We start from the raw sequence: 23586 nt of genomic DNA, 5'->3' as shown, positions 1-23586 counted from the left end.
TTTGGAGGGGGAGGCGTAAATGTCTTGTTAATCCCCCCTGGGAGCTGCTCTAAAAACAAAGGGGGTTTCCGAGGGAAATTGCGGATCGGCTCTAGAAAGAGCAGAGCCCTCTCAGGGCCGCGGAGCAAAAGGGCCAAAGCCGAAAGCCCAGGTAGCTGGGCAGTTCTGACCTAGTCTTTCTGCAGTCTCTGGGCAAAGCAGGGAGTGACAGAAGGAAGGAGGGAAAGAAAAGAAAATTATGGGAAAAGAACAAAAGGATAGCAAATGGCAAATGAAAGGAAATTTCGAATGCATGTAAAGAAACGAAAAATTACAAAAGGAGAAGGGGGATAAGAAAAGAAAGACCAGGAAAATAAGAGATAGAAAATAAAGAATAAGGAGAGAAAAGAAGGAAGAAAATTATTTTAATGAAATCCAAATTCTTATCCGTCTTCAGCTTGGAAAACAATTGAAATAATTTTGTGAATGAATGTTTTAAGAGAAGCAATATTTCAGATGGAAAACTCATCGCCTCAGGAGCTTAATAATTAAGGATAATTTGCAACTTTTCACAGGGAAACTTTTTAGAACAGGCTTGGTTCTGTACCAAGGATAATTGAGCAAAAGGGATAACCGATTTCTCTAAATAGATATTTAGACTTCAGTAACAGATTTCTACAAAGCCTACGAAATAAAACATTTTCTTGCCTCCTTCCCAATAATTACAAGTTAAACCAAGTCCGGAGCTCCGAGTCTGTGGACAGTCCCAGCTTTCTCTGAGCCTAGGCGGTAAAACTGTGCCCCTTTGGGAAGCACATAGAGGTCTAGTCCCCTAACCCTCTCCGCTGGCGGCTCGCTCGCCTGCTATGCGGCTCGCCCGGGTGGCTCCGGTTTCTTGAGTTCCACGGCTTGCTCCCGCAGGGACAAGCAGTGACCACTGACGCGGCTTTGAAAACCAGAGGAAGGGATGCAGGAACTGGAGATCGAGGTGGAGTAAGGGTAGCGAAGGACAAGCGAGAGCAGAGAGCAATGCAGCAAGGGCTAGCCAGCCGGAGTCGAAGCTGGAACCTGTATGGGAGCGGGAGCAGGCTCGAGCTCGGGCTTGGGCTCCGGCGCGGCCCGCGGCCCCGCTCTGCTCCTGCCTGGCTCCCCGAGCTCACAGTTAGCCTAGGTCTCAGCTAGCTAACTCCGGTCTCCCATTCTCTTCTTTCCCACACCCCCATCACCCCTCAGATTGGGCCAGAGGGGCCAGGCCGGGCCCAAAGCCCGGGCAGGCTGAATTATTCATCTCTAATCTGCCCGCAGCTGCCGCCTTTTCAAGCCGGTAACGCGAGTTCTCTCGGGGCCTGAATTATTGATGGTCTAGGTTGGAGTGGGTGTGGTGGTGGTGGGGACAGAACCGGAGCTGGGCCCTTGTAGATGGAGAAGGTTGGAGAGGGGAGAGCCCCAGTTCCTCTCCATTCCATTCTAGGGAGTTAGGAGCGAGCGGCCTTCTCTCTCCAGGGAGAAGCCCAGGCTCCTGCCCCTCCTTGCTAATCCGGACAGGTGGACTGGGCTGCGTCTGAGTAGTTGGAGGATTGGGGTCGGGGCGGGAGCGGGAAACAGACTGGGAGACACAGATACGCCTGCTTTCCCCGAAAAACTTCTCTATTTTAGGGCAGTGAGTTCTTCAAGTTGCCAGCCTCCCCAGACCCCGGTGTCTAGGGCTGCAGCTATATGAATCTTAAGCCAAGGCCTGTCTGTCCAAGGCTGGCTTCTTAGCTCTGATTTGTTTATTTCTAGGAGGAGATGCAGGCCAGGAAAGGGGCTTGGAAGTGGAGGACTCAGTGCCCCCTATAGCCACTACGTTCTCCCTTCCCCCAACCTCCAGTCTGGGTCAGGTACCCCGGCCGCTGTTTGAATGTGTGTGTTTGTAGGTAACTGGGATTGAAATTTCACCTTTCCTCTCTTTCCAGGGAGGGATAGTCCCTTCATATTAATGCCCCCCGCCACCGACCAGTGGCCTCTCTCCTCTTCTGTTTGAGCCAAATGATTTGTGAGCCAAGCCTCCGCGGGCCGCGCAGGGCGTTTTCTCTGATCCTTTGCCCTTTCCCAGACCGGACTGTTATTTCAGCAGGAACAGCCGGGTTCGTGGGGACATAGTATTTTTTTTCCTGGGGTGGAAGAGCAAGGCTAGGCTACTCTGGGGGAGCAGAATGGACAGAATTTAACAGCCCCGGAGCTCCTGCCTGTACCTCTCCCTGGTTTTATTTTGTTTTGTTTTGATTTTTCTTTCCTGGATTTCTTGCACTTCATCTCCCCTTGAAACAGAAGACAAAGAAACACTAAGTGAGGGAAAGCAAATAAAAGAAATAAAGAAGTAAAAGAGAAAAGAAAGGAAAGAAAAATAACGAGGAAAAACAAGGAAATGGAAAAAGAGGAAAGGATAAGAGCTACACAGCCGGGGAAAAGCGTTGGGTTTAGCGAGAGACTGCCGCACCACTACTCAGCCCGTTTTCCTGCTTAATCTCCACATAAACCTAAATAGCCTTGGATCACAGACCTCTATTCCCTAAGGTCTGGGGCTCTGACCTCAGAAAGATTAGCCTTCCTCCTCCCTTGCTTCCCCCTAAAAAACTTCTCCTCTTCTTAGCACAGAAGAAACGAGTCCCTTCCTTGTCCCGACTGTGATCCTGAATACACACATCTCTGGCGCCTCATCCCTTCCTTCCCCTTCCTATCTTTCTCACGTCTCCCTACTAGTGCCATTTCCTTCCTCCTTTTCTCTCCCCATCCCTGTTCTCCACCCCCCACCGCTGATCTTTTTCTCCTTCGATGTCCTAGGAACATCATTCTGTTCTGTCCCTTCCCTTCCTTACTCTCCATCTGTCTCCTCCTTTTGCTTCCCCTCTTCCCTTCTTGTTCTCCTTCCCATCCTATGTTCCTTCCCGATTTCTCCTTTCCCTGCCTTTTCCTTCCCCTCCGTTCCTCCCATTTTAATCTTTCAGCTTTTTAATTGTTTCATTTCTTTCATATTTATTTTATTTCCCCTCTCGTTCTTTTCCTTCTATCTCCTTTTTCTTCTTTTCTTCTGTTCTTTTTCTTACGCTCTCTATTTCAAGTCTCTTCTCTTCCTTTCTTGTCTTACCTTCCTTGGAACCACATTTCCCTCTGTATGACTTTGCCCTCTGTATTTTTTCTTTCTCCTTCCCTGTATGCCTTTTGTCTGATTCTTCTTCTCTCCCCTTTCCCTTTTCATTCATTTCCTCCTCTATCCCCTCACCCCTTTCTCAGTTCCTCCCGCTCCCTCTCCCCTTTCCTCAGCTTTTTCTCTCAGTCCGGGTTCAGAACCCAGTCCCTTCGGTCTCGAGCTAGCTCCCAGCACCCCTCGTCCTCCCACTCCCACCGTCGGGTCTGGCCTGCCCGCTGTCCCTGACTAACGGCCTGTCTCTGTTGTGTGTGGGGCGTTGTGTTTTTTCTTCTCTCTCCCCAGCAGGGCACGGGGGTGTCAACCAGCTCGGGGGGGTGTTTGTGAACGGACGGCCCCTGCCAGATGTGGTGCGGCAGCGTATCGTGGAGCTCGCCCACCAGGGAGTCCGGCCTTGTGACATCTCTCGGCAGCTGCGGGTCAGCCACGGCTGCGTCAGCAAGATCTTGGGCAGGTAAGGGCTACCCTGAGCCCCGAGCTGCTCAAAGCGATCTTTTGGAAGCCCCCCATTCCCCTTCCTTGCCTTTAGGCCGAGTTTTCTGGACAGAAAATTTTCCCCAAACTAAGAGAAAACAGGTCTGGGAATGGGTGACCCCTCCATACTGCCCTGGGCCAAGTTCCACTCAAAGAGAGAAAGGTACTCTTGTGAAAGCTGCTCCTGGGGCCTTAACTCTCTTCCTCCATGCTTGGGAAGGGTAAGAAAGTGGAAGAGAAGGGAGAATGGGATGACTGCAGCCTATGTTTGCACTTCAGGGACTCTACCGCCAGACCCCAAGCCTCCAAAAATGGGGATACTTATCCTGAGTGAGTGTCACCCTTAGCTAATGGTTAGGAAGAACAGAGGGAGGGGGAAAAGGCGGGTCCCTAAGGGTCAAAAAGGCCCGAAGTCCGGAGGAGTGCCCTGGCTGTAGCACTGGGTTGCGGGGGTTCAGAGAGGGTATAGGGTAAAGGATTGAAGGGTGGCGGCCTTCTAGCTCAGAGCTTTAAAATCAGAGGATTCGATGGGCAGATTCTCCCTTGGCTGAGCGCAGATATTCTGGTCTCCTCCCGCATCTCTGCCTCCAGCCGTTTCTCCCAGAGAAAGGACGTGGAGGTCAGCTTCTTTTATCCCCTGGTCTAGCGTTTGCCTGCCCTCTTCCGAACCAAACAGGCCCCTTTTGGGAGGTCTTCTAAATTCTCCCTCCTTTCCTACTCTAGTGGACTCATGCTATTCCAAAGTATCAAAATGCTTTTTGACTTGATTCCTGTGACAGCACACTGAGGCTGAAGTGCACTAGGGTGCTACAGGGGTTTGGGGTTGGGGAGCCGCGGTGGGGAGAGGTTGAGAAGCTCGGAGCTCTGACCTGTGGTCCCTGGGGAAAAACTACCCACTGCCTCCTGAGCTTGCTGGACTTCTCGACCACAGGTACTACGAAACGGGCAGCATCAAGCCCGGGGTTATCGGTGGCTCCAAGCCCAAGGTAGCTACACCGAAGGTAGTGGACAAGATCGCTGAATACAAGCGGCAGAACCCGACCATGTTCGCCTGGGAGATACGTGACCGACTGCTGGCCGAAGGCATCTGCGACAATGACACAGTGCCCAGCGTCTCTTCCATCAACAGGTGAGAGAGCGCCCCCGGCCGGCGGACCGGGGTCCCAGGTCACTACAGTGTTTTCGAGGGGCCAGGGTCAGGGCCAGGTGACTAGGCACCTCCGAATATTTCCATTCCTTTCTGAGTCAGATCAATCTGCTCTGCCCTGTCCTCCAATCACGTCTAAGTTGGGACCCCTTCAGCCAGGTGGGACTCTGGCCAGGTGATACCAAGGGTACGGAGAGGCCACTGTGGTGGTGGCAGATTGGGAGAGGGACATGACTTCTCTCTGGCTTCCTGGCCTCAGCGTCCCTGCCCGGCCAGCCTCTCTCGCTGTCCTGGAAATGAATCCAAGTGTTTGTGGTAATTAAGACTCCAAGATTACGCGCCTCACTATCTAGAGACAATCACAACCCGTAGCCCGAGCCGTTAAAATGACCAGTGTCTATTCATCGCCTCTAAACAGACTTCCCTTTCTAAAGGAGAGTTGACTTTCCCCAGGGGCATCGGCCCCCCTACTCTGCCCAGGACCTAGCCCTGGCTCCCTCCTCCCTTCTCCCTCATCCCAGCCTCATCAGAACTGCTTCCAGAAGCTTTTTAGCCTTGCTAGCTAGGTCGAGAAAATATTCTTCCTCTCCAGGGGCTGGCAGAAAGAAACCACCAACCCACAAGACACAGTTTTCTTCAATCCTAAGCCCAGGACAAACCACCCCTTAACAAGGAGGGAGAAAGCCAGATTTCCCCTGTGACTCTTTGAGATATCTCCTGCTACTTTAATCTTCCTAATGGGATTTTAAAAAGTCATCAGCAAATAAACACCTACAGTCTATCCCTCCAACGAGTTGCATTTGGGTATTGGCATGACCCATAGTCTAGATACTGAAGGTTCATACCCTACTTTACCCATGTTTGTAACCCGCCCTATAATTCCCATGTGTCGCAAGGAGAGGCACATTTATGATTGCAACCCTGCATTGTGATACTTATTTAGCCTTTCATGAAGAGTACACATTGAGGTTCTCTCCTGTAAGCCGACCTATCCCTTCCCCACAGGGATCCCACTGGGAAAACACATGTACACTGGCTCCACATGCACCTGCTAGTGAATGGCTTACCTTATCTGGTGATGGAAGCGGTGTGGACCACAAGTATAGTCTGAAACTAAGGCTGGCTGGGCCTGATGTGATCACAAATCATATATACAAGTGTGTACATGCAGCTAGAGGGAAGCCCACAATAGGGTTAGCCAACATTTTAAAAGCTAAACAAACAAAAATTAAAATCCCAAACCTTTCAATGAAAGATGCAGAGGTGTGTGTGTATGTGCGTGTGTGTCTGTGTGTGTGTGTGTTTATGTTGTGTGTTGTGTGACCCTATACTGTTTTCCTGTGCATTCTTCATCAGGCTATTATCAGAATAAGGCTAATAATTCAGATGGTGCTGATTTCTGAATCTGGCATCACATAATATTTTGCAAATGATATGGAATTATCCCAAATCATCTTGAAAACAGCAGGTAGAATTAGCTGGTAGAATGTACCTTGGCTAAAGAAGATTCCCTCTGCCACTCTCAGGCTGTAATGTACTGCAAGGCGACCCCGGAAATTATCCCAGCGTGTGCCATCTGTATTAAAATGGTTATTCAGTTATGAACAGGGTAACATAATACTGATCAGCTAATTATACACCCTCCTAAACCCCTCCAACTCCCTGGGTCTAGCTCAGCCAGGTATTGAAAGCATAGCCATTTGACATTCAGACACCCTAGGAAGGAGCTAAGGAAGGCACAGGGGTGTTCCTGAAAGGGATAAGACTGTCATATCTCACAGTCCAGGAGAAGGATGGCTAAGGCCCTGGGGAAAGAGGCCTGGTTTTCAAAGCCAAGCTGAGTCGTAACCTCCCTCTGCTGGCTGTTCCTCCTGAGTGTGGGTCTGGGCTGTTGGCTTTTCAAGGGAGGGAGGAACTGGGTATTGGAAGAGAGCAGCTGGGGATAAGCCCTGCTGTGGAGACAGACTGCCAGGACTGGACAGTACTGTCTGTGGGGACATTAAAGGGGTTTATAATAGAATGAGATTTAATTCTTTGGCTGGGACCTAGGAGTACAGTAACCAGCTTTGTTCATTGCTGGACTAAGCTGTTTAAAAAAAAAAACACCTAAAGCTTAGTGTCCTGGGCAACTCTGTCATGAGAAGGCACAGGTAAGGGGGCTGGGGATTCCAGACAAGTGTCAGAGCTCTTGGAATATATCTGTTACCTGCTGGAAATGCGAGAATGTGGGAAACCACCTAGACAGGTGAAATGGGAAAAGGGTGAGTGGAAGAAAGAACAACTCACGTATGTAGTGGTAGAAGCAGCTTAAGGTGAGGCTGTGTGCCCAAAGTGTAGGTGTGGAACCTTCCTTTGGGGTGTGGCAGTGTTCACAGCAGGGAATTTTGTTGCTCGAGATAGAAAGCCAGTGGGAGGGGAAGAATGGGGATGCCACTGGCAGCCTAAGTGAAAAGATTCCCTGGGTCCAACAGTCAGGTGGGAACAGGTTAGTACTGTTTCTTTTTAAATAAAGAGAGGCCAGAATGTTCCTATTTCTCACAATGGGGCAGACGCTGCTTTCTGTTTCATATTTCAGAAAAGGCTCTGCTGGTGGCCCAGGGCTGATTGGCTGCTGGGTAGCTCCTGGCCACAGCACCACAGGCCCTATTCCTTTTGGTCAAGGCAGCCCTTAGTTGCTTTGCTACAAGAAGGAAAAATCCCCCTTTTTTTTTTCTGAGATGAGTCTATTCTTTCTAAAGCTCCATGAAAACAAGAAACTTCCCATGCATTGGTCAAGCGTGGGATGAGGGCCCCATTGTATAGACAGTACGGTGTAATGATGACAGCAAATGGATTTGGAGTCAGATGACTTGCATTGGACAAATGGTTCTGCTCTTTACTACCTGTGTGACTTTAGATAAGTCATATATCCTCTCTAGGCCTCAGTTTCTTCTTCTGGAAAATGAGGAGGTTGGCCTAGATGATCTCTAAGGGTCTATACAGCTGTAAAGCCTGAAATCTTATGGATTGTGCTGGGGCCATTGTCCTCCCTTCTGTCCTGAGTTGCAGTAACTCCTCAGTGCAGGGGGGATGCTGGTGGCCTTCCTCTGCTGGGGAAAAAAAGGGAGCCTTGGGCAATAAGCAAGAGTGGTGCTCAGTGGTTACTGCCTTGTGGTGACAGTTTGTGGCTCTGTGTATGTGTGTGTGTGTGTGTGTGTGTGTGCAGATTTGGAAAGGAGAGAGGCTATACAATTGCTTGCCCACCTGATCCACACTGCACGGTTTTTATCTTCCCCTCCCCAAAACAGATGCTGTCGCTGCACTTGAAATATGCTGTTGCTCTTATAAACCAAATTGCTTTTCATGCTTTAAAAATTGGCTCTTCAGTCTCGGCAATCTCTGCTCCTGTTGCCATGAAGACTTGTCCCACCCAACCTACAGTTTCCTGGAGCACATCCTTTTCTAAATGTCTAAGGGAGTCCATTTAGAGTATGGCAGATTCCTAGAGGATTTGTTGGGATGGCCATTTGCAGTGCTGGGAAGTCATGGGCATTTCATTATTTGCATGGCACATGGAATTTATCTGAGTTGTTGTAAATGTTCAGGCACTTGCCATATGTGGAATGTGAGTTTGTTAGCCCTCCAGCCTGATGAGTTTAGATGAAGTCTTGGTGTTGGAAATAGTCTGGAATAGAAAGCAAGAAGGTGAGATCTTTGCTACAGAGAGGTAAAAAGGTCCTGAACTACTTTACTGGGCAGTTGACTAGGAAGTGAAAGATTTTCCAGATAAAATGCTAATGTTCCCAGGTTTAGGTTTTGCTTTGGGTTGGAAATGATTCTTCTTCAGAACCAGAGGCAGAATCCAGACTTTACCACACTCATTGCAAGGAGAAGGGAGGTAAATATCCCTTGGAGTTTCTATTTCTGTTTCTGATTGAACTAGCACTGGCTAAGACCACTCTTCTCCATCCTACCTAGCTCTATTTACACTTTAAGGTCATAGAGTCCAGCCTTTCTAAGTAAGGCTCTTCCTTTGTTGTCCATTCCAAGGTGAATCCAACGTCCTTCTTCCTCTGTACCAGCTGTAAATGAACTGGGTTAGGGCTCTGAGTCATGGCTGCTTCCCAGACTGCCACTAAGATTGTTATAGTTAAGGAAATTCATCTTATGCATTCATGATCCCTTAATAGGAAGATTTTTTGGATCTTTTGAAGAGGCTCTGGCATCAGAGAGATATGTCAGTACATAAGCTACTCGATCAAACACCTTCCCAAAACAAATGATTGCCACTAGCCAGCCAAAGGCATGGACTTTATAGCTGATTAGGTATCTCTGGATGGGCCACTAGGGTTGGTATCTGTGGTTTTTCTTCTGATACTCGATGCTTAGAGATTAGCCATGGAAAGGAACTTGACTTTCACTGGGTCCTGTGCCCCACTGAGTGATAGTGGAATGGCCTGAAGTCATCATGCCCTTGTAACTATTTGGTAGAAGGGCTCCAGGCTTCATAGGACTCTCCAATATTGGTTGTTTAGCCTCCTGGAGGGCCCAAGAATATCCTTCCATAGATTCAGGGATGGATGCATGTATAGGGAAATTCTGAGGTTAACGACTGACCTTCTCTGACCTTGAGACAGTTAGACGGGGCCACATCTAGCAAAAAAAATAAGTGCTATTCCACTGAAGTGCAAACTAGCATGAGGTGACCCACAGTCCTTGGGTTTTAGTGGGAAACTCTCCTATTACAGGGACCTTGATTCCCTCAACCCTACTGAGAAGTTGGCAGGACAGCTGGCTTTCTCATTGTTTGGAAGAGGCTGGGTCTTCCTTTCCTTGAGTCCCTTTTTCAGTTTTCTCAGTGATTCTAGGAACTGTTTGCTACTATTAGCTTTCTTCTCATTGGTCAGGCTCTTCCACTCATCTTTCTGTCTCCTGGCCTAGTGCAGATTCCAATCTTAGTGCACATAGCCTCTGAGTAAGGAGAAAACCTCTACATTGTGAAGCTTAGTGCCCAAAAAATGGGGAGGGGGAACATGGTGGCCAGCCGGCAGGATATAGCCATCTGACTCCAGAGAAGGGAAAGGTGGGAGGGGTTGTCCCCAGTGAAAGCCCCAGGTGGGCTCCCAAGAGAACTACAAAGAAAAAGAGAGGAAAAACCCTTAAATAAATAAATAAATTGTGTCCTAACTGCTCAGAGAACTCAATAAAACAATCACATCAAATATGAGGAGGTATAAATCTCACGTCTGCACAGGTAACCCACTCAATTGCTTTTATTTATCGCTCAGGCTGGCTCCATTTATTACCGTCCGCAGCCTGGGTGAAGGAGACTGCATGGAGGGTGGTCTCTGGTGCAATCCTACACCAGGAGTGGCAACAATCAGCCTATACAGCCAGGGATTTCGATGGGAGACTGGGACGGGCCCATCTGTCTGCATGAAAACCAATCAATAACTCTGTAACCAGAGCCCTTGTCACTGGGAAATGGACAACACAACAGTTCAATACAGGGGCCACAGGGGGAATTAGCCAAGTGGAGACAGGGCCAGGCAGGAGATGGCCCCCGGAGGGAGGAAGGGAGATATGGGGACTAGGGGATTTGTATTTATGTTTTATGTGCTGGAGAAAGAAGCATATTTACATCTGTGTGTGTGTATGTGTGTGTATTTGTGTGTCTGTGTGCGTGTGTGTGTGTATGAGTGTACAAAACAGTTCTTGTATATAAACATGAGGTAGAGGAAAGAGAATAGAAATGGGAGGTGGAGGGTAAGGGGTAAAGAGCATGTGTGTGTGTGTGTGTGTGTGTGTGTGTGTGTGTGTGTGTGTGTGTGGGTATGTGTAGGAACAGATGGGAGCATTCCTGTTACTATAGATGGCATGTGTCTATGTGTGACTGAAGTAGAACCAAGGGCTTCAGAACTGGAAAGGACCTTCAAGATTATCTAGTCCAACCCTTTCATTTTACAGATAAGGGGACTAACTGAGGCCCTGAAAAAGTTAAATGACTTGCTCATTGTTGCAAACATGGTAAGTGACAGAGTCAGAATTTCAATCTAGGTTTTCTTATTTCAAAGGCACTGGGCTTTCTGCTATGCCACAGTAACTAGGGGCAGCAGGCTACCCAGGGAAATGGACCTTGACCTTGCTGTCCCTTGGTCAGCTCCCCAAGGAGCAATCTTCCAAGTCTGTGCTCAGAAAAGAAGACGCTAGTTTAATGCTCAGGAGTTAATGCTCCCTAGGTTTCTCAGTGGGACTTTTATTTTATTTTTTGTACCTAAAGGATAGCTTTCCCTTCCCCCACCCCAGAGAGAGAACATCACTGTTCACCCTTGAGTTCTCCTCATCCCAATACCCACTAAATATTTTCCCTGTATTCCTGACCCTGTTCATAGCTCTTCCCTTCCCTTTTGTTTCCTGCTGTATCAGTACTGGAATTAAGACACAAACACATATATGCCTGGACATACAATTCAATTCATTTAGACAAGCATTTTTTAAGCATCCCTGGGGATACACAAAAAGCACCTCAAGGAGCTTATATTCTTTGGGGAGATATAATAAATAATCAGATAAATAAATGTAGGATAATTTGAGGAGCCTGAGAGCAGTAATGTTCAGGAGGATCACAAAAGGCTTCCCATAGAAGGTGCCACCTTATCTGAGCCTTGAAGGATGCTAAGCAGTCCAAAAGGCCTAGGTGAATAGGGAGTGCATTCCAGGGATTCAGGACAGCCTTTGCAAGGCAAAGAGGTCGAAGATGGAATAACAATTTCAAAGAATAGTGGGGAAAACTCCTGTCCTTAAAAGGACAGCACGGTGTAGGGGAAGATACATTAGAATGAATCAGGGAACCTGGATTTGAATTGTAACTTTACTTTGGTAGTGCCTGAGTGGCCTTGGAAAAGTCATTTTGCTTCTAAAGGCTCAGTTTTGTCAGTTGTAAAACAAAGGAGTTGGACTGGGTGCCCTATAAGGTCCCTTTTAGTTTTAAATCACCGTTGTGACCCAAGAACTCAGTGAAAAGTGCAATAAGTCAAAAGGCAAACTATTTCCCTGCCACATCCCTATCCCCAACCCCCAGCAATCCTAGGTGCCAAGTCCGGAGTCCGAGGCAGGGCAGCAGTGGATGGTGTGACAGGTTTCTGTAGGACTTGCAATCTATATGGAAGGGTCTGGAGAGGCTAGACTGTGCAGCTTATCTAAGTAGCAGGCAATGGAGGCCGTATCTGTCCACCCAGTGCCAAAACAATATGGGGAAAAGTAAAATAAATAAGTAAATAAATAAAATTGACTTGCATTCTGCTAACCAACACCAAATAACTAGATTGACAAATTAAATAACAACTTTTTTTTTTATACTTACCTGACTGGTTGTTTCGATGTAGGGAATGCAACTCGAACACACCTGTGATAGTGTTCTGGCCTTCATGTCAGCTCCAGGTATGCTTGTATGCATATGTGCATGTGAATGGATGTTTGTGTCTACTGTGTAATAGATCTGCCCTAGGGCATAGGCCTTAACAACCTTGGGAATTTCCAGGGGTACCAGTTTCCTTTTGGAAGGAGTCCAGGAGACCCTTACTCTTGGCTCAGGGCTTTCTCCTTTATTGTATTTTAAATCTTGCTTATCTCTAATCCTGTGGGGTTGAGACATAGAGCCTCTGACCTTCTTGGTCTCTGATTGGTTGACCCTTTGGACTCAGAAATCAGCTTCATCCAATACTTAATTAGCTCTCCCTTCTTCAGCCTTTGCTGCCATCCATAGATTCTTGATTCTAGCAACCATAACTACTCTCCCATCTTTCCTCGACTGCCACAGGCTGTAGATCATATTTTCATTTTCTGGGTTTTTTTGTTTTGTTTTGTTGCTTTTTGGTGAAGCAGTTGGGGATAAGTGACTTGCTCAGGGCCACACAATTTTCTGGGTTTTTTAAGTACAAGGGAAGAGACTAGTTTACAGAAATATCAAGAATAGGTTTGCATGTTGGGGTAGAATAGAGTCTAAGTTCTAAGGGACCACAGGCCCAGTCGTGGGACCAAGGACTTGGTCTGGAATTTTTAATTAGTTTAGAAGAGTTTAGTAAACTTGGATACCATCTAGTCTAGGATGATAGTTTTCCTTTGTAATTGCAGTGATGATTTGTAATGGGATTTTCTTATATTTTATATTTTATATTACTTTCCCTGGTACATGAGTATCATTTCACAAACTTAAGATGGTTTGGATGTGGTAGGAGAAAGATGTGGGGATCTCTGAAGACCACATTTAGATACAGAGCTTTCAGCCTTGGGAGAGTGGAATTCAGGGCTTCAAAAATGAAATATTGTCCCCAGCCAGGGAGAAAGTCTGGAAATCTAGTGAATACTGTGCCTGCCTTACTTCAGATATAGGGCAAAATTCTTCATGTAGCACGTTTGTGTGAGTTGCCTGTGAGTGTGTGGATATGAGAGAGAGAGAGAGAGAGAGAGAGAGAGAGAGAGAGAGAGAGAGAGAGACAGGGAGAGGGAGGGAGACAGGGAGGGGAGGGAGGAGAGGAGAGAGAAGAGAGAGAAGAGAGAGAGAGAGAGAGAGAGAGAGAGAGAGAGAGAGAGAGAAGACAGGGAGAGAGGACAGAGACAGAGAGAGGAGGGAGGGAGGGAGAGACAGAGAGAAGAGAGACGGGAGAGACAGAGAAGGAGGGAGAGACAGAGAGAGAGAGAGAGAGAGAGAGAGAGAGGGAGAGACAGGGAGAGGGAGGGAGGGAGGGAGAGACAGACAGAGAGAGAGAGTTGTGCAAGTACCTCTTTGGTCTCCAATTGTTGGGCAGGGAGAAGGCTGAGGGCAAGAAATAAAGGGGGAGGAGGGACTTCAAAACAGACAGTGGTAGGTAAGGGGCTGTCCCAAGTATGATAAAGAATCATCCGGTACCTCCATAATTCAACAGGGATGGTGTTGGGTTAGGGCTTTCTAATTCATGAGAATACAAAAAGAAATCTCTTATTATATGTAAGTAAGCCAAATTGTCACATCGCCATTTTTACTAGGTATAAATCCAAGAGTCAAGCTGTCTTCAGATAATAGGGTTTTCTCTTTGGTCATGACAGCAAAGTTAAACATTTTTGTAAGGACATGAGAACACTAAGCTAGTTCACAGTGTTGGTCAGTAACTGGCTTTACTGATTCAGAGGAGAGGCTCTGTTGGAGCGCTCTCTTTCCTCCCACAGTGACTGCCACAGCCACAACCACAGCCAGAACTAGCCAGTCACAGCCAGAGTAGCTCAACGTGGCAGCCTGCCCAGACACAGGGTGGGGGGTGATGGAGCCATCACCTCACCACCACTCCAGCTCACTCATTGGTAGAGTCTTCCCAAGGGACAGGCCCTAAGGCCTGCAGCAGAATCTTCCCCCAGGGAGCCAAGAGACCAGGGAAACCAGGAAGGCTTAGAAGAAAATGTTAAATTGGAAATTGGATGGGATCTAGAGGTCAAGCAGGGCATGATGAGGACAACAGAAACCACAAAAGCCTTGAGGGAGGGGAGGAGCTTACAACTGCAGCAGCAATAACTAGCATTTATAAAGTACTTTATAAAGCATTTTACAAATACTTTTTTATTTTATCCAAGCAATAACCCTGGGAACTTGGGTCTTTAGGTGCTATTATTATCTCCATATTACAGGTAAGGAAACTGAGGTATACAGAAGTTAAGTGACTTGACCAGGGCCACATGGCTAGGCAGTATCTGAGGCTGGATTTGAACTTATGTCTTCCTAACTAATGGTCTATCTAAGTAAGCACTCTACCCACTGTACTACCTAGCTGCCTCTAATTATAAGGGAAGCAAGAGATTTGGGACACTCATCTCACACCTCTTAAGACTAGACAGTACAGGGTCAAGGGAGGGTTGGAAAATGGACTGGCTGTACTAATAACTGTAAATCTCTCACCGAAAATCTTAATTAGCCATTTGCATGGCTTTTTGGTTGCTATTTGACATAACCACTATAGCTTTGTTGGGAAGCAAAGCATTTATGTTTCCGACACCATTTGACTGGATATGCATCTGAAGAGGTAGCGAAGAGGGAAGGTTTACTATAGGTATTGGAAGACAAGAGAGAACATTTAATTTAGAGCAATAGGGTTCAAATACCACCTCTAACACTTATGGCCTATGTGACCTTGGGCATGTCACTTAATCTCTGTGGGCCTCAGTTTCCCCCTCTGTAAAATGAGAGCATTAGACTACTTAGCCTCTAAGATCCCCTTCCAGCTATAAATCTGTCATTCCATGAGAGTAGCCATAAATGGGAGGTTGAGGAAATTCCCTCTGGAGAGAACTAAAGCTGGGAATGTGTTGAAAGTCCATAGGATTAGACATCACTTCAAAAAAAAAAAGAGAGACTCCATTTGACTGTGAAGGCCTAACAGAAGAGACTGGAGGTTTGGGGGTTTTAGGTTTTTTTGGGAGAAAATGATGAGCTAACTAAGAGGAATAAAAAGGGAGGGAGTCCACGGTGAGAGTATGAATCTGAAAGTTGAGAAAGAAAGAGAGAAGCTAGGTAGAAAGCCAGATAGCTCCTTTTGTGAGTTTACTGCAGCTCTTTGAAGGTTTACATGTAAATACAGCAGGTGATAGAGAGTACAGGGAAGGGAGGCTACATGGGGATTGTGAAGGCTAGGAAAAGGGTCACAGGAGGTGCTTGTTGGAGCTAAAGGCTTCTTGGATGTCTGTTGTCTGCAAAGGACAAATCTGTTTGAAATCAGGTCCCTTTGGCAAGCAACCAGAGCATTGGGAGGTCATTGAACATCTTGGAGGTTGGGGGAACCGCTTAGACTGCTCTAGAGAGCCTGAAGGGAGAAAGGGGAAAGAGAAAGAAACTCATGTCTATAATAGGAAAGACATGAAGAAGTTTCCAAGAAGTGACCTGAGAGCAGGAGGTGGAAAGAGCCCCAGGGAAACTGGGAGGTTCTGGGAGCAGATCCAAGAGAGCATGTGGTGCTAGACACGGTGGCCATGCGACAGACATTGATGGTCCAACAGACAGGCAGTCAGGCTGCATACCTGCACTGGGGGGAGGTGGATCCCAGTGGCAGAACAGACTGTTTTCTCAGTGACCTGCAGTCTGGTTGCCTGCAATGCAGTCACTCCCACCTTACCCTAAACTCGGAGGGAGGGAAGAAGAGCAGATGACCTCAATTCCCTCAGAAGAACTACTTGTTCTGGAAGCCTATGGTAGCCCTGGGGAGGACTCCCACTTTCCCTTCAGGCTGCATTCAGCCCAGCCAGAAGTTCACTAAAGTGAACTGCTCCCTCCATTGATTTAGGGACAAGAAAAGAGCAGTGGGTTCTCAAGATGGAGAAAAGGTTGTGTGAGGGAACAGAAAGCCTGGAAATAGAACATGGAAAAGAAAGGCAAAGATGTGGGAGGTAGAGAAAAGAATGGAGATCATTGGGACAGGGGAGAAGAGTGAGAGCAGGGTAGAGGACCTTGGGAGGAAAGAGAGAATGCAGGTAGTGAATAGTCTCTCTTGTTTATAGAACTCATCTTGTTGGTGTGATTTGGTTTTGCTCTGATCATCTAGGGTAGAGTAGGGTGGTACATGTTTAGGGGACTAAGGAGAGACCTCTCATAGGAGAAAGGCTCACACAGTGTTGTTATTGTTTGCCCTTCATTCTCATAGAGGACTAGGACATCATGGAGTTGATGCCGTGAATTGGATTTAAGTGAGGGAAGGCTGTGCAAAGTCACCAGCCTCACTTTCTCCTCCTAAGCAATTTGTCAGGCAGAGAAGAAAGGAAGTACCAGTGTACTTGCCCAACCTTCTTAGAGGAAGCCATAGGAATCCAAGGGGAAGCCTCAGAGCCCCAGAGGCAGTGGTCAGACAGACCAATATATGGAAGGGAGAGGATCCTTGCATTCTGATGACATCCGATGGCCCCCTTCCTCACTCTTCTGCATTGCTCTTCCTGCTCTGGCATGGCCAACTGTGTGCTGGGAGCCTGGGGGGAGGGGAAAGCATACAGGGTCACTTTGGTAACATCTGCTTGCTTATGGGCTAGTAATACTGTTTGGAGTACAAGTTCTCAAACTTTTGGATCTTTGTGTTTGTCTATTAGGAAACAGGGATTTGTGTGCCAACCCAAAAGCTTTGATGTTGTGTGATGTTAAGAAGGTTCCTGTGGAAATGTCAGCTCAGAGCTTAGAAAATACATTGTTATCATAGCTTTGAATGCTTATCCACACCTAGGTATATCTGATGATGAATAAGAAGCAGGGGTTTTCATGATCCTCTATGTATCTCAATCTTGTCATGTAAGTAAAACATCATGACATGTCTAGGGAAGTACATGCATATGAACATATATGTTCTAGCTTCATATGTTAAGTTTTATGTCTTGGTGTGTACATATTGAAAAAAGATTAATTTTTCATGGTTGTACAGGTATGAGTATATGTAATATGAGTATAGTATTCCCTAACATGTTTTAGAATCATTTAGTTCATGCTTGCCAAAGTGCTTAAGAGGATTTCTGAGGTTCCAAATATTTGTCTCCTTTTATCATCTGTGAGTTACGTATCTCAGATCCTCTCCCCATCCATCTCTCTGCACCCTCCTCCTCCTTTTCCTTCTACTCCTCCTTAACCAAGTTAGCTTGTTTGGGTTAAGAGGCCAATCTCAATAGACTATAATTGAAGAGGGAAGAGAATTTGATAAGATAAGGAAGGGCCATCCTTCCTCTAGGGACCAATAGAGGTTTCATGTTCCCCCCACTCCCCTGCTGTTTCCCTAACAAGCTGACACTGGGGAGGGGCGGCCAGGCATAGGCCACTTTCCTAGCCCAGGTTGTTTATACCAGGAAAAGAGAACAGACAGAAAGAGGGAAGGAATTGCTATTTTTTCCCCCTAACTTTCCCTGATCACTCCAGAATTATAAGGAATGTTTAAAAAGCCTTCCAAGAGCCTTGAATGAGAGAGAATTGTCCTTTGGATTAACTAAGGAGGAGGGAGAAGGGAGAAGAATGGGGGAGGGGGCCACAGTGGGGAACAGAGATGGCTCCTTGGCAATAAGCTTCCCTTCCCACCCCCAAAGCCAACAGTATAACCTTCAGAATGGGGGAAGACAAGAGGGCAGAAGGAGTCTTGCTTTTGAGTGTTAACCAGGCAATCTGCTGTGACCCAGTAGCAAGACCTTCCCACCTATGAGGTGTCCTCTCTCCATTCCTTCCAGATACCTTGAATCAGTCTCTGAAGTCTAAACAAGTCCTATTCCCCAGGGAGGCAGCTTAGTGAACTCAGGAGCCTCCCCAGGAGACAGCCCTGAGGGCAGGCACAGAAAAGTAGGAAGAAATTCATTTCATGGCCTGTGGCTGCTTAGAAAAGGCGATTCCAGCATATGTATGTGATAAATGTTAACTGAGCATTAATCGCATTAAAGAGGGCCCTATAAACTTTTCATTTCTAATTAAATTCAGTCCAGTGATGCTGCTGGAGCCATGTACTCTGGGCCTTTGTTTATGTGGAAAATTAAAATGCAAATACAATGGGATTTATTTTCATGACTGGAGTGTTAGGTTGGTCTCTCTGTCTGGTCGACTACCAACCTCCAGGGACTGGCAGAGAAGGTGATTGTTTTGATATGGGATCTTGCCACCCTTGGAGTTCAGGCTACAGTAAGAATGAAGAGGCCAGGGTTACCTGCTAGGTTCAAGGTCAAACACAGATTTTCCTTTTCACTGGTAGAGAGATTAAAAAGCCAGTGATGAAGAGAGGCAGAAGGGGAAAGAAGCATCAGAGCACCAAAGAATATAGAAAGAGGGGCTTCTTTTCCCCTCTCCAGTAGCAGACCAAAATCCATTAGAAGAGCCCTCTCATTAACAGTAATGTTGTTGGTGTTTGTGGGGGGAGGCAGGGCAGAGAGGTTTTGGAGGTTTTTGGAGATCGGGTTCTGTGGGGTCATTCTCCATGGTCCTACTTCATTATTGGAGTGGGTGAGAACCAGAAATGGTCTCTAAATGTTTAGGGCTCTTGTTTTATCCACTAAGATATGCCTGAAGCTACATTGACACAGGGCAATGAAGCACATAGATACAAGCGAGAGAAGATATGGCAAACCCATTTAGGAATAGCTGACTTCACATAAGAATAAATGTACATGCACCCTGGAAGGAAGCATCATGCTTGCTCCTCTCAGCAACAAGCAGCTTGACCAGCAGGCAGGCAGGTAGGTCATTTGAAAATTTGTAATACCAGGAGCTTTTGAATGGAATGACATAAAGTTGATTTTTAAAGTTTCTCTGTGTATTCCCTTCACCAATACATGTCAGCAACTCACACGCAACTCTAATATTAGAGATTTGCCTGGCTCATTAAGAGAAAGGATAGATGACTTGTCCGTGGTTACATAGCTAGCATGTGCCAGAAGTAGGATTTGAACTCGTCTTCCAGATTCCAAGCTTGTTCTCCACTAAGCCGTGTTGTCCTCTGTATATAAAGATTTTTTTTTTTGGTGAGGCAATCAGGGTTAAGTGATTTGCCCAGGGTCACATAGCTATTAAGTGTCAAGTATCTGAGGTCAGATTTGAACTCAGGTCCTCCTGACTTCAAGACTGGAGCTCTATCTACTGTGCCACGTAGCCCCCCCTAAGATTTTTGTTTAATAAAGGAGACAAAACCAAAAATAAGAAAGGAATTCGCCTTGGTGACGTCACCCTTTTTATAGAGGGATTACATGAAGTTGACATTAACATTTGAGAAGGAAAGGAAAGGGAATAAGCATTTATTGAGTACCTGTGTGCCAGGCACTGTGCTCAGCACTCAACAAATATCACTTCATTTGATCCTTACAACAATCCTGAGAGGTAGATACTATTATGATTCCCATTTTACAGTTGAGGAAAGTGAGGCAGAGGTGAAATGACTTTCCCAGTGTCACGCAGCTAACCGGTGTTGGAGGCTGGATTTGAAGTAAGCTCTTCTAGACTCTAGGCTCAGCTCTCCATCCACTGCATCACCTAGAAGGAAGCAAGGTAGGTAAGGCAGGTTGAGAGGAGATGGCAAAAGACTAATTATGTTATATATGGATTTGCAAAATATGTACCTGGGACACAAGCATGTACAAGCATCGCAGAAGCGTAAGCAAACACACAAGTGCCCATTGGCATGGTATGGATGAGGCAACATCTGTTCGATGAGACCTAATTGGCTATGACACCATTAGCTTGGTGTCTCTGCTCGATTGGACCATGATCAGCCAGCTTTACAGTGAAGTGATCTGATTTGATTATAAAGAAAGCCAAAGTAGCCATGCTAGCCTTGGCTTGGAACGTCTTCAGGGTCAGCCATCCAGAAGTTTTGTCTACATGACACTAAGTATCTGGATCTTAGAAACATTTAGCTAGTTGAATTTCTCAGTTTTTATACATCATTTTCTACTTAGAGACCTAGCCAAAGAGAAGCTACCTCCCCACAACAAAACTCATAGGCTCTTTCAGCAGTTAGAAAAGAAAGCCTTGGAAACAGGAAGCCAATGCGACTGATACCCCCAAGCTTGGTTCTCTTACCTGATAGGAAGCTGGGGCTGGCCAGAGAGCCATGTTAGGGAAGCTTCTTTGGGGTTGGCAGAATTTGGCTAGCCTTCTAAAAGGAACAGCAACCAATGGGAAGTTTCTGTGGCTTGGGGGGGGGCATATTGTTTTGTCCTAAGAAGCTAGAACAGGAATTAGGTGGCCAATCAGTGGACAAAGCTGAAATCAGAATTGATAAACACCTTGTGTGTTTAAAACAAAACAAAACAAAACAAAACAAAAAGGAGTGTTCTCTTTTGTCACAAATTATTAAACAAGAACAATATCAGGGAGTTCATAGATAAGTGATGTGACATATATAAATGTACAAAATAATGAAGTGCATAGGGAGTTGGTGAGGCACAGAAGAGAAAGCACTCTGGAGTCAAAGGACCTTGGTTCAAATCCTACCTGTAACCTGGTAAGGTATGTCAGCCACTTCTCTATGGCTCTCAGTTTCCTCATCTGTAAAATGGGAAGGTTGAACTAGATGTATTGAATTCCCTTCTACCTCTAAACCTATGAAAGCCTTCTCATAAATAAGTTGAAGGAATGCAAGAAATAATGTTGCAGATTGGATTTTAAATGAAATGGCATTGAACTGTATGACCTCTTCTGGATAGCAGACCTTGGACTTTCATGGGAGTGAGGAGTTCATTTGGAACTGTGCAAGTTAAGTGGATAACTGAGAACATTTTCCCTATGTTTAAAGAAAGACAATTCTTTGCCTCAATTACATGAAGAGTTCAGGGAAAACTGATTTTCTTTGCACTTTGATCTATCCACATGACCCGGTTGTCCATTTCACTTTGTACCTGTAGCCTGTCTTTAAATGGGAATGTATAACCATAAGTGAGTGCCCACTCCTCCTATAGGAGGAGGCTTGCTGTTCCTCTTGTGAAAATCTCAAGGTTGGCATTTTCCAGATTTCTTGTATTGTGGTACTTTACATTTGATGGTGTACTTTCTAATACAAAAGGAAACGGTAAGGGAAAACCCTTGGCAGATGTCTGGTATTCCCAAGCTTCTTGTGTGCTGTGGAAGGAAAGACAGGAAAAGGAGAAGGAAAGGGTAGGAACTTGAGAGAAGAGAAGAGGAAGAAAGGATGGAGACGAGAAGAAAAGAAAGGGAGAGAATGGAAAGGAAGAGGAAAATAAAGGAGAGGAGAGATGGTGAAATAAAGGTGAATGAAAGCTAAAAGGAAAGAAAACATAAGCATCTGAGGGAGGAAATAATTGTTCTTCACTCTTTGCCTGTATCCTTGTTGCTGTTGGGGTGCTTAGAATTTGCTGGGTTCTTTCTGAGCCCTTCTCCTAAGAGTTGTCAAAATCTATTGGAAACCTGAGAAGCCCACAGCAGCTCTGGCCCTAAGACCCCAGTGTGCAAAACCAACAGCTTTCACTTGCTCAGTCTGTAGGAGGCTTTGACCAGACTTATGTCATGTTATGTTATGGTTTCTCGAGCTCAGTCATGTAGGCACCCCCAAACCAAAGGAAAAACTTGGCAGCAATCTTTTTAATTCAAGCTGGAGTCACTTTTGCCTGAATTATTCAAATCTTTCAGTTATCTAAATGAGGCATGGTTGAGGTGGATAAGAGTTTTATTTCTGGCTTTGTTCTTTCATACAGCTTTGCTTGGTAGGGACAAGGGCAAAATCAGAATTAATAAGATTCAAAAATTTTTCCTAGGCAGAAGTGGCAAAAATATTTTTTGCCAAATAACCCAGATTTAAAAATCTCAATTTGGGACCTGAAATGTGAGATTCAACTGTTTACATTTCTCAAATTAATGGATAATTGTAATTCTTTTCCTTTTTACTTTGTGCCCACCCAGATGAAAATGAAACCCTGATTTTCCAAAGTAGTAAATAATCACAATCACTTACATTTATGTAGGCTTTCTGTAGGTTAATGGTTACAAAGTTTACAAATCCCTTTTTTTCTTCTCCTCTGACCCATTCTCCTTCACCTTCCATTTTTCTTTATATCTTCTGCTTACTCACTACCCTAACTTCTCCTTGCCACTGGACTTCACACACACACACACACACACACACACACACACACACACACACACACACACACATTTCTCATTTGATGCTCAAAACAGCCTTAAAGGTCTATGCTATTATTATCTCTGTTTAACAGAGGTTGCCCAACACAGCTGGTAAGTGATGGAGGTTAAATTCAAACTGAAATCTTCCTGATTCCAGTACCCTATCCACCATGCAACCCTGCCTTTCAAATATATGGAGACCTTTTTGCCAGATCCCCTGCCTTTCTGAAGGAAAGCTTTGGTGAATTCTTAGAAGGTGGCTTAGGTCTCCTTCCTGTCCTAATCTTGGAATTCTCATTCTTTTTCATCAGCTTAGCTGAGTAATTCTCTGCCATTCACTCTTTGAGGGACCACTGAGAAATTTAGTTCAGTAGATTAGGGCAACACAGAAATTACTTTATTTCTCAAACTCTTGTTTCTCACAACTTATATACCTGAATTTATACACTCTCCCTAATATGGGAAGGTCAAGCTAATTCCTATCTATTTATTGATTGAAGAACTGACTTTAATAAGTAGGAAATAAACATTAAATCTGCTGAGTAACTTAAGTTTTCGTTCGGGAAACTCAGTTAATTTTCCTTTAACTTAAAACAACAAAAAAGGCATTTAAAACAATATAGTCAATAATTAATAAATATTTATTAAACATTTACTATGTGCCAGGCACTGTGTTAAGCATTGGGAATGCAAAGAAAGACAAAAGATAATCCCTGCCCTCAAGGAGCTCACAATCTAATGGGAGAGACAACATGCAAACTACTATGTGCAACAAAGATACAGATAATAGAAATTGGAGTTAAGCAACAGAGAGTAGACACCAGAATTAAAGGTGATAGGAAAGGTTTCCTGCAGAAAATGAGCTTTTAGCTGGGACTTGAAGAAAGCCAGGAGACAGAGATGGAGGGAGAACATTCCAAACACGTGACGGAGTCAGTGAAAATAGTCAGTCAGGAGGAGTATCTTGTGTCAGTAAAAAATAGCACCCTCTCTTTTCTCCCTTGCTTTGTCAGTGCTAGAGGGCACAATACTGAGAAAGTAGACAAGGAAAGAGAGACAGAGAGAGAGAAGAGAGAAAGAGAGAGGAGAGAGAGAGAAGAAAGAGAGAGAGAGAGAGAGAGAGAGAGAGAGAGAGAGAGAGAGACAGACAGACAGACAGACAGACAGAAAGAAGAAAGAGAGAGAAGAGAAAGAGAGAGAGAAGAAAGACAGAGAGAGGAG

General features: G+C 45.6%; 1 protein-coding gene across 1 annotated transcript in view; it reads left to right on the top strand.

Moving 5' to 3' along the window:
• Positions 1–264: 264 nt before the first annotated feature.
• PAX2 (paired box 2) overlaps positions 265–23586 on the top strand; it is a 102889-nt gene continuing 79567 nt past the window's right edge. Inside the window, exons 1-5 of the mRNA XM_078151618.1 lie at positions 265–294; positions 901–1140; positions 1213–1303; positions 3452–3620; positions 4572–4769. Of these exons, the coding sequence (XP_078007744.1) occupies positions 265–294; positions 901–1140; positions 1213–1303; positions 3452–3620; positions 4572–4769 (728 nt within the window). The remainder of the gene's footprint in view (positions 295–900; positions 1141–1212; positions 1304–3451; positions 3621–4571; positions 4770–23586) is intronic.

This window comes from Phascolarctos cinereus, unplaced genomic scaffold (assembly GCF_003287225.1).
Source record: "Phascolarctos cinereus isolate Bilbo 61053 unplaced genomic scaffold, phaCin_HiC Scaffold_3;HRSCAF=262, whole genome shotgun sequence".
NCBI classification, from domain to species: Eukaryota; Metazoa; Chordata; class Mammalia; order Diprotodontia; family Phascolarctidae; genus Phascolarctos; species Phascolarctos cinereus.
This window is presented reverse-complemented; position numbering and strand designations above follow the sequence as displayed.